The sequence below is a fragment of the Acinonyx jubatus genome, chromosome B4 (genome assembly GCF_027475565.1).
Source record: "Acinonyx jubatus isolate Ajub_Pintada_27869175 chromosome B4, VMU_Ajub_asm_v1.0, whole genome shotgun sequence".
Classification (NCBI taxonomy): Eukaryota; Metazoa; Chordata; class Mammalia; order Carnivora; family Felidae; genus Acinonyx; species Acinonyx jubatus.
The window spans coordinates 124,709,507-124,722,471 of record NC_069387.1 but is presented as its reverse complement, the minus strand read 5'-3'; the positions used below and the strand labels follow the sequence as shown (position 1 = coordinate 124,722,471).

The following is a 12,965-nucleotide window of genomic DNA, read 5'->3' as shown; positions in this document are numbered from 1 at the left end:
CCCAGAGAAGGGGGTTTTATAAGCGAATAAAGCAAATACACGGTCACAGACACAGCGAGGGCCGAGGTGGTGGAGACCCTTGGCCGGGATGAGAATCAGCAACTCTTACCTACGGCAGCAGCCAGCTGGAGGGGCGTTTCCGAGTAGTTCTCCTCGCCGTGCTCCACGGAACCTTCCACCTTGGCCCCGGCGTCCAGGAGCAGCTGCAGAGGAAGAGTGGCCATTGAGACATTTAAAGACATGGGCTGTGAGGACACGTCAGGAGAGCTGGTGGGAGTCAGCACAGTGCCAATGTTCCTGCCCTCCCCCTGGGTCAGTGGCCATGTGCACAGGGTGAGGGCAACTGTACCTTGGGGGATGAACTGATGGCCCCTCGAATCTACTGGAACCTCGGACTATCAAAGTGTGGTCCACGGAAAAGCAGCATCAGCATCCCCTGGGAGCTTTGAAATGCTGGCTCTCAGGGCCCACCCCCGACCAACTGAATGAGAGTGTTTGCATTTCAGCAAGATCTCCAGGTGATTTATAAGTACACTGAAGTTTCCAGAAGTGCTGACTGAGCAGCTCATGGCATCAGAGTGCTGGAAGACTCCCTTTTCGGGTTGGTTACACAAAGCCTCGGAGAGAGCATTAGAGGGATCTCTTAGAACCACAGAATCTTGAGTTCTGAAGGACTCTGGAGACCACCTGGGCCAATGAGGGCAAGGATGCCTTCTAGAACACTCTGGATGGCTCTGAGTATAGTTTAGCCAATGCTAAATTTCCTGGCCAGCAATTAATAAAGAGGCAGAGTGAGAATCCAGGAGTTTACTCCGTTCTGTGCATTCCTGAAGGGCTTCTTCAAGATGGAGATTCTGTCTGTGCCAGATCTCACTCTCAGTGAATGTGCTCTCAGGACCACCAATGGAAAATGGGGAGGGGGGGCAATCTACCTTCTTTGCTACATATCCAAGGCTCCCTCAGGGCACAGCCAGGAGAGGGCTGACTCCTGGCATTCCGGGACCTGTATGCCTGCAGTGAAGAGGTGGCCTGACTTCTTTTTGGGTTTGCTTGGCTGCCCGCTGCTCCTATTCCTGATTTAAAGGCTTGGGGATGCCACTGCACTTTAAGGGTGGCATTTGTGTCCACTAGGCCACCTCCCGATCCCTTCTTTCTTATATTCCTCTACCAAGAGTGAAGTGGGCAGAAGTTTCAGCTCTCAGCATAACACTTCATACTCTCAACCTCCTAAAACATGAGTTTGGGTCTGTCCTAAGGAGTCCCATGACTGAGGAAACAACAAAAGATTCCTGTGGATTTCCAATATTGCCTCATGGTCCCTGGAACACTTATTTCCTGCTCTGTAAACTTCTAAGACGCTTGGAGCACATAACAGCAAGTATTCCTGATGTACCCACAGCTCAGCACCATGAGGCCAGGTGTGATAATGGACCTGGATGCTGAGTTCTTTTTTCCTGATGAAGTGAAGAGCAAGTTTAAGGTCTAGAATATATTCGATGGCTATTTGTTGAATACCAACTGTACAAGAGCCAGAAAAAGTATAACCAATACATACTTAAATGCCCAACGGCCCTCGGATGAGGACATCTCTCCGTACTTGGGGAGCCTTGGGTAGCTGTTTCAGAAGACACATCCAAAGGCCTTACTCTAGACCTCTTGGATCAGATTCTCAATAAGTAGAATCCAAGCAAGTGTCATTTAGAATCATTCCCTTGGCAACTTGGGGATGCTTCTTTCCACTAGTTAGAAACCACTAGATTCTACACAAACACCAGGGTCACACCTCAGGGGAGGTTCTAAGGTCTCACACCATCCAAGTCTTACGATTCACATTGCGACAAGCAAAATGAACAAATCCACAAAATTGCAGCTCAGGCCCCACCCCCGAGCAACCAGGAACAACTTCATAAGTTTGCCACTCTTCTGTGTGAGGCTGCATGTGGGTATGTGATCGTTTCATATTGGTTAAGGCCAGGCCATATAGATCATTACATATGATATTTTCACTTATATGATATGAATGTGCTATATTTAGTTGCAATTAACCAATATGAATCTCTTAGGGAATATGCATGCTGGGAGAGGTAACAGATTTGCATGATGGAAGAGGGTAAAATTAAAGGTCAGATGTGGATAGGGAAATACATTAATATACCTGAACTACAGGAATATGTCCATGCAACACAGCAAAAGTCAGAGCCGTCCAATGGCGGGTCTCAGGGTGGACGGATGGATATTTATGAGGAGTACTGACAACCTATAAACAAATTGAAGTTATTTTCAAAATGTGACCTTCACAATATTTTGACTAGCAAATCTGACCTATCTGTGACTGGGCATGTGGGCTAGAGATGTACAGAAGGACATTCTAGAAGTGCTTTGGGAAATGTCGGTAACAGTGGGGTAGTGACTTTATGTTCTCTGTGCATCATAAGGTCTCCTTTGCTTCTTGTCTGAAAGGAATTAAACCGATGATTTCTGACTTCCTCTGAGGTGCCTTGGAGAAGCTGTAATGGCAGCTACCACAAGCCAACTCCCCAGCCTGTCCCCTCTTTCTGCTTAAGGAAGGGTGGTGGTTCTGAGAGCCATAGGGTGTCAGACAGCATGAGATGCCATATCATTACATTCGCACCTTTAGGGGAAATTCTCAGCAGCAGCAAACCCCAGGCAAGGCAAGGTCTGCTTTGAGTTTTCAAGCGAGGGAAGACCACTACCCATCTGATGGAGTCACATTCCCATCTGGTCACAGCTCACCCTACCCTGTTCTCATTTCACTGTTCTTCTGGCTTCTCAGTTGACAAGGACCCTCATGCTACTGGAAACCTGGGCACAAAACCTTCCCTGGACACACCACGAGTGAGCAATCTGATACTGGTCCTTCAGTATGGGGGGGCCTCAAAACACTCTAGGCCAAAAGAGAGGCAACAGGGAAGCTGAAGGTTGGGGCCCTTCAGGACTGGCACCCACACATGGCTTTTCTCCCAAACACCCCCGGGACCAAACAGCTATGATGTCTGACTCATTCAGAGCAGCTGAATTCACTCGTCACCTGTCAGGGTAGGCCTTGAGCTGGCTAGGAGTCATGGAATGGGCTAGAGAGGATCAGAGAAGCCCACCAGGACCCAAAGATGAGGAGCCCTTGCAGGGGTCTGCATGGTGTTGGGGGATTCTTAACAGGCAGGAAAATCCCCAGTACCTGAAACTTACAATATCCAAAATGGTCTGGATGCAAAACTAGGTCTATTGCCTGTTTGCCTCAGATGAATCTAAAACTCACTAATTAAAAAAAGCACAGTACTAAGACTACAAGAACATCTAATTTTGAACGAAAAAAGTTTTATAGGGTTGCTGAGTTAGGACTGCAGCATGCCAACCTTCCTAGCCTCTGGGGCTGCCAGTGGCTGGCTGCCAGAAAGACAGGATAGGACGTGGTCGAAAAGCGTGATTTCACCCATCACAAGCCTCGTGGTGCGTGTGCGCGAACCAGGATTGACTGAGCCCCAAACTTATGCTAGGTCCTCTTTGTATTTATTTCTTCCAGCAACTCTCTGAGATGGGTGTGATTATTCTCCCCCTGTTGTGGATGGGGATGCTGAGGCTCAAAAAGGTTAAGCCACCTGCCCCAGCACAAAAGCAAGTTACTAAGACTCAGCAGTTTCGGAATTTGAGCTTAAGTGTCAAACTCTAAAGCCTGCGGGGGTGCGCTTCCCGCGATAAATACACCACACAGCCTCACGGAAGCTTTGCCATTAGCTTTAGGACCTGTGGCTTCAACTCAGCCAATAGGCGAACCAATCAGGATTTGGTTGGGAGGGGGTAGGATCTGAGGGAGCTACACCTTAGGTCAGGGTATGCAGAGCAGCTCTGTCTTATGTCCTGATGGCTCAGGAGAGAGCTCCCTGCCCTGATCCCAGAAGGAATGGATCAGTAATAAGAATCAGACTCAGTTCAGCTGAGATAAGGGAACGCTGGTGCTTCTTGTAGCTTCATTGGTTGTTTTTAAATGAAACATGCACGTGGGCAGCTCCCTGGGATTTGGGTGGGTTGGGGCCTCCAGATGGAGGAAATCTACCGGCTGATTTGACCTATTTGCTGGACTGACCGCCCCCAGTGGTGGCTCTCAGGAGAAAAAGCCCCCCCTCTCTTTGCTCGTTTTCCCTGGGGGACTGCCAGGCCCAGGGGCCCTGTAGCCCTCTGCACCCTCACCTCGACATTCAGGTCAGCTCCGGCATCCAGCAGCATCTGAACCATTGCCTCGTCACCACGGACGCAGGCATACATCAGGGGGGTCATGCCCTGTGGTGGGTTAAAAACCAGAGAATGGAGAAGGTTTACAAGGTAGCTGTGTCACTGGACGATAGCAAATGGAAAATCTTACTTGTGTGTAGGTGGCTATGTTTGTACTCAAAATCCAGCATTAAAAAAATAAATGTGCTGCCCTTATGACTCATAAAGCCACAATCCTCCCTATTTTGAAAACCAAAATGAAGGCAAAAAAAAAAAAAAGGTGGGGGATTGCCGTTTTTGCAATTATCTTTGCTTAAGTTGGAGTATTTTCATTTGTCTGTCCTAAGGTGCAAGAGACCTAAGGGGGTTTGCTAAAACACGTGGCTGATTTCAACTTACAGGTCTTGGGAACTTTCTGGACTCTGTGGTATCAGTCCTAAGTTATCTAACTCATAAACACTGTTTCCTTGACATTTTTCTCTTTCACAATGTAAGTATCATCTTTGCTCTACACAGCTGCTGGCCAGTGTCAAGGGAAATTGGATGCCTCTGAGCATGCCCCCATCACTGATGTCTGGTTTATCATTTACAAGCAAAAGGCAAGTGAATGAGGAATGGTTTTTAGGAATTCCATGTTTGCCAGTGACTCCTGCTTATTTTGAAGTTCCACAACCATTAGAAGGGAGGGATGGATTTTTCAATAAACAGTGTTGAGAAGGTGGCTACTTGGGAAAACGTGCAAGTTAGAGCTTATCTCGCACCATCTAACTGGATCTGTTTCTAGGTGTAAAAGTAATGGAAGAAATCATGAAGGAAAAGCATTACGGTGTTGAGGACCTAAAACCGAAAACATAAACAAAATTGAAAGGTAGGCAATAAACTGAGACATATTTGTCATAGTATAAGAAAGGGTTATATGCCTAATATGTAAAGAGCTCTTCTAAATAAAGAAGACAATCAAAGCTCCAGTGAAAAACTGGCAAAAGGTAAGGAAAATATTAATAGGGAGGGGCACCTGGGTAGCTCAGTCGGTTAGGCATCTGACTTCGGTTCAGGTCATGATCTCACGGTTCATGGGTTTGAGCCCCGTGTCAGGCTCTGTGCTGACAGCTCAGAGCCTGGAGCCTGCTTCGGATTGTGTGTGTGTGTGTGTGTGTGTGTGTGTGTGTGTGTGTGTGTGTCTTCCTCTCTGCCTCTCCCCTACTCACACTCTGCCTCTCAAAAATGAATAAACAGTTAAAAAGTTTTTTTTAAAGATTGATGGGGAAACACATATGTTGTTGGAGGGTGTGTACAAGGAAACAAAGTCTCTGCGAAAGTCATTTCAGAAAGGTTGATGTCTATGAGCCACTACGTCCACTTTTAAGAACTTCCCTAACGATGAATACAGTGTAACGTATAGGATTGCAGAGTCACTATGTTGCACACCTGAAACTGTGTCAACTATACTTCGATTAAAAAAAAATTTCCCTAATGAAAAAAAATTCCCTAATGAAATAATCAGGGATTTTGAACAAAGACTTGTGTAAATATGTTTAACTCAGCATTATTGATATAAGTAGTGAGAAGCAACCTAAATATCCAACAACTGAGGTATGGTTAACTGAACAAATAATAGGACCATTTTATGTCGCCATTAAAAGTGATCTAAAAAATAGTATTTAATGATATTGCAAAGTACCTATAATATAAATTGTCGAAAAAGGCAAGATGTTATAAATCTCTGTTTTAAAAAAATATAAATGTGTGTGTGTGTGTGTGTGTGTGTGTGTGTGTGTTAGGGATCCTTGTTGCTCAAGAAAATTCTTAGCTGCTATTCCTTCCCTGGAATTCACTGCATGAGCTGCCCATATGAGAAACAGCTCCATCTGTCCCTTGTGACTTTCCATCTGGGGCTCACATTGAAAACTGCTGTTTGTTTCTCTGTCCGTGACACCTTCATCCACATGGTGTCTCCCTGACTGGTAGACGCACGAGCTTCTCCCTGTACCTCAGTTTCAGGGACTTGGGGGATAGCTGCCTATATCTCTGAGGTGCCTCCCAGGGTTCCCCAGAATGACTTTTGTGTATCTCAAACATACCCTGAAAGTTTTGTAAAAATACTCCTGGAGTTGTTCTGTGATGCAGTAACAGACAGGCAGGCAGAGAACTAATTTTAACCACGCTGAAAAAAGGACTTGAGGGACACATACTAAATATAAATGATGGCTATCTGGGTGATGGCATTATTTCCTTTCTGGAATAGGCCTATTTTTCTCAATTTTCCATTTCAGCTGCAATGATCATGTGCAATTTCTATAAAGATGAACAAGGATATTTTTATATTTTAAAAACCGAAACTAACTCAATAAATAAATAAAAATCACCCTAAGTCACCAGCAGGGGGAGTGTGTGTCCAGTGCCTGCTGTTGGCAAAGTCGTGGGGCAGCGTACCTGGCAGAGGTTGAAGGGGTTGCCTGTTCAGACACTCGGGCCCTGTACCTGTTCGCTCATGGTGTTGATCCCATCCGGCCCTAGGAGAGACACCGCCTGCTTCACCAGGTCCGTCCGCCCACAGTTCAGCATCCGGAAACCCAGGTCCTGTTTAAACTTGGCTTCGATGGCCACAGCGTCCAGCTTCCGAGAAGCACAAAAGCAGTCGTCGGCCCTAAGGAAGGGAGAGACGATCAGTGAGGTGCAGTGGCTTCCCCAGGAACTGGTCCTTGAGGACCAGTGAGAGTTAGAAAGCACCAAGGATCCTTTGCCTTTGTTTTTCATGTCAACTGCCTGTTCCTAGGCTCCAATTAAAATCTGGATGTCTCGATCCTTTGTCCTTTATAACTGCTGCTGATCTGTCTTCCTCTTTGCTTCCACAGCATACTGAGCTAAGCATGGTGATAGCTAATATTTACTGAATGTGTACTGTGGGCTAGGCCCTCTGCTAAACTCTTCACACGAATCAGTTTGTTCAATCCCCACACAACCTCAAAAGGCAAGTACTATCACTACCCCTCTTTAAACCCTGGGGAAACAGACATAGATAAAGGAGTTGCCCAGGGCTACAAAGCCAACAAGCTGGAGTAAACACTGTCCCAGAACCTCCTTTCATCCCCTCCCCTTGCTAATTCAGAGAGTAGAAACTGAGGAAAGGAGCCAGATGTTCAGAATTCCTGGTTCTGCTTCTCCCTAAGCCAGTTTGTGGCACAAGGGAGGGCACAAGCCCCTCCCTTACGTTTGTGAGGGAACTACCTTCTTTTTTATCGTTGGAGGAAATGAGAGGGGCTATTGTTCCAGAAAGTTTATGGCACCGAGGCTCCCGTTCATCAGTAAGGCTAGGAGCTGGGGGAGAGCATTTGAGGGCCGAACCACAAAGGGAGCCTCAGGAAGTGGGGCGGATAGGTATGTGCTTGACTGTTCATTGAGTTTCTGATATATCATTCGTCTCTTCTGGCAGAGGAACCTTGGGCAGAAGTCTACCCTGAAATATAAACCCAGCTGTAGGAGACACAAGGGCTTGGACAGGAGACCATAAGAATTTGCTTCTGGCCACCAGGGGGAGCTGATACAGTGAAGATAGAAACCAGAGTAAAAGACTGGAAGCTTGGTGTTGATGTGGGGTCTAATCTGCATGCCCACCTGAGCAGCTGGGTGTCAGGCTAGGTCTCCAACAGCCTATTTGTATAAGCCCAATTGCCCAGGACCCTGGACTCCGGGGTTAAGACCTTTTCATGGCAGGCAGGGGAGCCAAGACCACCCAACACTGTCGGAGGACTTTCTCGGCACGCTTGAGGGCTCCCCAGGTGGTGGGAGAGGACTGAAGGACCCTGGGCCTCAGCATCCAAGATGCAATCTCCTAGGGCACAGAATGGAGCTATGCCATAAGGCATGGTACATGGGGCTTTGGACGTGGGACTCTTACAGCGAGGGTGGCTAGATTTAGTAAATCGAAGTGTGCCATAGCAAATGCGGTGTGGAACAAATCTACACTAAAACACTGCTTATTTGAAATTGAAAGTAAATGGTTTTTTTTTTTTTTTTTTGACTTGGGAAAGGGCAGAGCCATCTGTCATGATTTGAAAAGAGTCTGAGGACTTAAAAACTGAGAACAAACTGAGGGTTGATGGGGGGTGGGAGGGAGGGGAGGGTAGGCGATGGGTATTGAAGAGGGCATCTTTTGGGATGAGCACTGGGTGTTGTATGGAAACCAATTTGACAATAAATTTCATATATTAAAAAAAAAAATGAAAAGAGTCTGAGGAGAGACCATGGATCCCAGCATCTCCAGAGTTAGAGGAGAAACCCCAAGTGGGGTGGCAGGCTTCATCTGAGTTCCCTAAAAAAGTGGTTAAGAAAGAAGCTTCAGGCCAAATGGACAAGACAGAGCAAAGCAGGTGAGGGCAAGGTGCTGGGGCATACAGCAGAGGCTTCTGGAGGGGGAAAGGTGGGTGTTTGCATGTGTTGTGTTGACATGTCTGGAGCCTTGAATGGGTCAGGTGCATGTGCAGATCTTGGGGAGGTATCAGATTTGACTAATTGTAAGGAAAACTTTTCTTCGAAAAGACCATTACCTAGTTCAGGAAGAGGTTGGTTTGTGAACTCAAGAGCCTCCTTCTTAAGAGCAAAGATGCTATGAATCGTCATTGTCAGTGAATTTGCAATCTCCTCTCTCCTGTCTGCGTCGAAGTCCCTTCTGCTATCCTCCATGCTTGACTGATTCTCTCAAACAAGCATTTTGTTTTTTCTCTGGAGTCAAGCTGAATTCCACGTGACTGGCTAAATGTAACTGAGCACCTACTGTGTGGGGGCACCATGGCAGGGGGCTAGGAGGTGGAAGACACAGACACCGCCCCGTGTTCCCCGAGCGTCCAGACTCATAAACCAATAATTCCAAGAACATCAGGACAAGTGTTTACCAGCTACAGAGGTCCTTGATTTTAATTAGAAAGAGACAAATGGCAAGAAAATTACTGTAGCAAAGGTGATGATAATTGTTATTATAGGAAGCTAATGTTTACTGAATTCTTGCTTTTGAAATCTAAGTTCTTTCCATGTATTAGGTCATACAATCCTCACGACAAGCCCATGACATAGGGGCCCCATTCTAGAGGTGAGAAACCTGCCCAAGGTTCATCACGACAAGCCCATGACATAGGGGCCCCATTCTAGAGGTGAGAAACCTGCCCAAGGTTGACCAGTGATCTGACACCCCAGTCTGACCTTGCTCGGTGGGACCTGGCACTTTTCCATTGTGCTGGTGTGCCCACATATAGAGGTGCCTTCTGTTTTTTTTTCAAGTGTTTATTTTTGAAAGACAGAGACACAGACAGAGCAAGAACACAAGTGAGGGAGGGGCAGAGAGGGAGGGAGACACAGAATCCGAAGCAGGCTGCAGGCTCTGAGCTGTCAGCGCAGAGCCCAGCGTGGGGCTCAAACCCATGAACTGCAAGATCATGACGACCTGAGCTGAAGTCAGACATTTTATCCAACTGAGCCCCCCAGGTGCCCCTATACAACTGCCTTCTTGAGCGCATCTCCTGGATGTCTCCCAGGGCCCTCACATTTAGTATTCCAAAATGCAACTTGTTCTTAACACGTCCACCCCCTGCCCTCCCAACCTGTCCCCCAGTCGTCCTGTGTCCATGAATGGCACCATTGTCCACCCAGGTGCTCAGGCCAGAACCTTCTCCCACGCTCATGTCCATTCCATCAGCCGTTGATTTTGCCACCCAAATCCCAAATCCGTCCACTGCCCTCCAGCTCCACTGCCCACATACTGGTTCCAAACCCCAGCCTCTCTCGTCTAGTAGTGCAGTGGCCTCCTCACTGGTCTGTCACTTCTATTCTTTTTGCCGTCCAAACCAGTCTCTTACACAAGGCAAGAGTGAGCTTAAACTGTAAATAAAACTGTGTTGTGCCTCTGCTTAAATAAGACCTTCCAATGCCTTCCCATGTACTGAGAATAGAATCCAGCTCCCCCAGGATGGCCCACAGGACTCTGCAGGGGTGGGGCCTGCCCTGCTCTCCCACCCTTCCTTTGGCAGGGGCCACTCTCCACTGGCCAATCTCTCTCCTGACTCGAGGACTTTATTCTTGCCCTTCCCCCTCCTGGCCCCTTCTCACCCCTCAAATAGGAGCTTGAATGTCACGTCCAAAGGAAGCCTTCTATAACAATTTCATCCTTCCTTTTGTTAGCACCTTTTACAATCTGTGACTACTCTATTCATTCTATCTATCTATCTATCTATCTGTCTATTTATCATCTATCTTCTTATTTCTTTTCTCCATGAGGCTGTCAGCCTCCTGGGGGCAGGACCACATCTATCTTATGCCTGTGTTATGTGCTTAAAGCATGTGGTATTAACTGATAGGTAAGCCATGCACAGCCTGCCCTTTATTCGTGAGAGCAGGCCCCAGGAAACACCTGTTTTTCAAGAATTCCTCAGTCATACAAAGTAAGTAACGATTCTGGTTACTGAATTTTACTGGCTAAAGCAGGTAAGAAACATCTTCTATAAAGGTTTCTGTTCAACTGGTTTGTTAGAGAATTAAACTCTGCCAAATTTAAATTCCTGCAGCATTCCTGTAAACACGACTCGGAGCTCGATTTACTGTCTCTGGAAAGCCTTGGAAGGATCTACCACCAAAGACCAATAGGTCCCCCTGTGCCTGCCTAAGTGTGGGACTTATTTATGTAGAAATCTACTAAGCCGGTCACCCTGGGGCTTCACCAGAAGGTGATCAGCTTTGTGGTTTCCCTTCCAGTGGCTTTCAACGATGCCATGAAAAAATGTGATCAATTTAAATAAGAGGTCAGCTACCGAGGTAGTCAATTTCTCTGATTTCTCAAGGGCCCTGGCCCCAAGAGATTGGCTCAGTAGTTTCCACCACTTCAAGAATGTGCCTTCAGAAAGATGTTTTCCAGGAAGCCTGCAGGCCTGAGCACACACACACGGCAAGTAATCGGGTTTTCACCCCCAGGAAGGAGTCGGCATTGAGGCGGGATGTTGGTGCATTCTGCTGGTCTCTTGATGCACTCTCAGTGACGAATGGGAGCTGGTGAGGCCTCAGACACATTTTACTCACGTATGAATTTTTAAAGCTAGCACACATAGTAGTTGTGAGCATGAACTCTGATTCTCAGTTCTGCTATTTAGCAGCTGTGTGATCTTGGGGCAAGTCACTTAACCTCTCTGTTTTTGTCTTCTCATCGGTAAAATCAGTTTAGTAATAATACCTTCCTCACAGGATTTTGGGTGTGGATGAAATGAGATAAACCATGTACAGTGCTTAGAAGGAACCACAGTTTAGCACACGGCTCTCGTTAAATGTTACAGATATCCAATTACGATCATTATCGTAAATCACCAAGCAAGGTGCATACTGGAGAGAACACACTGAATTTGGAAGAAGCAAATACAGAGACTCGGAGACTGAAGAACACTGTAATAACAGTGTTTCTTAAGGTCTCAAATAGACACCACATCTAACCATTTTCACCAGAATAAAGGCAGTCCTTCTCCCAGTGGGGAAACCCTGGCCCCCAGAGAGACTGCCATGCCCCAGCATGGTTTTGCCAGCAAGCTGTAAGGGAAGGAAGAGGGAACGGGGGTCATGCCTGATCAAAGTCCAGTTTCTGGAATAATTCAACAAGCAGGAAATGGCAGAACAGAGCCACTCAAGGTGCTGTGGGCCTGCCCGGCCAGGCTCCCAGCCCCTCTTTTCTTTCCCACGCCCTGGACCAATCCTGATCCCATGGGTGCTAGAAAGTGCGGTTCCCAGGCTCCCTGAGCGCTGACTCTGGGCTAACTCTGGGAAGCCTGTCCCCAAGGGTGTGGGCTCCGAAGTGTGACTGCCTGAGTTTGTCACCTGGCTCTACCCTCCCTAACTGCTTATGCTGTGCACCTAACGCTGCACAGGTAACTTAAACTCATTCCATTTTCTCACCTGTAAAATGGGGACACTAACATTTATACACATTTTACTGATTTAATAAATATTTATTAGCTCTTACCGTGTACCAGGCATATTATAAGATTTTTTTTTTTTACAAATATGAACATGTTCAATGCTCACAATAACCCTGTGAAGAAGGCATTATTGTTATTTACCTATTTTATAGACAAGGAAAAATGGGGCAGAGAGAGGTTAATTAACTTGCTTATTGTCACATAGCTAATAGGGGTCAGGATTTAAAGCCAGGCAGTCTGGCTCCAGAGTCTGTCCCAATAACCACTCTGTACAGCCCAGTTTTTAGCAATGTGCTGGCAATCACAGGGCATCCAGACATGACTCTGGGATCTGAACCTCAAAGGCCCAAACAGTCCCCGCAACCATGACCTTCCCTCATCAGTAATAAAGAAGCCACCCTTTATTGCATAGCTCACTGTGTGCCAGGCAGCATACTAGGTGCTCAATTCCTCCCACTTCAACTGACCTCTCCTTGAAGGTCTTATCATTATTCCCTTTCTACTGACAAGGAAACTGAGGCACAGGGCTGAGTGCTTGACCCCAAAGCCTGTCTCCCATGGGGCAGATGGAACCCAGCGCTTAAGACCAGAGTTCATATCCCTTTGTGCTTCATACTTGAAACCTGGGGCAGGTGGCTTAACCTCTCTGGGCCTGTTTTCCCATCTGCAAAGCAGGGTTGACAGCAGCACTTCTGTCCCCAGCAGCTGTGACAAGGATCCAGAGGTCGTACTTTTGAACCACCCAGCACAGTCGTGATAAAAACTGCCCGATATGGGGAATGCACCATTTTG

General features: G+C 46.9%; 1 protein-coding gene across 3 annotated transcripts in view; it reads right to left on the bottom strand.

The window, feature by feature from the left end:
- ABTB3 (ankyrin repeat and BTB domain containing 3) overlaps positions 1–12,965 on the bottom strand; it is a 314,326-nt gene that overhangs the window by 44,118 nt on the left and 257,243 nt on the right. For all 3 annotated transcript variants that reach the window (XM_027070914.2, XM_027070913.2, XM_027070915.2), the window contains 4 exons: positions 6,709–6,874; positions 4,207–4,296; positions 2,156–2,257; positions 110–203 (listed from right to left, as the gene is read on the bottom strand). In XM_027070914.2, the coding sequence (XP_026926715.1) occupies positions 110–203; positions 2,156–2,257; positions 4,207–4,296; positions 6,709–6,874 (452 nt within the window). The remainder of the gene's footprint in view (positions 1–109; positions 204–2,155; positions 2,258–4,206; positions 4,297–6,708; positions 6,875–12,965) is intronic.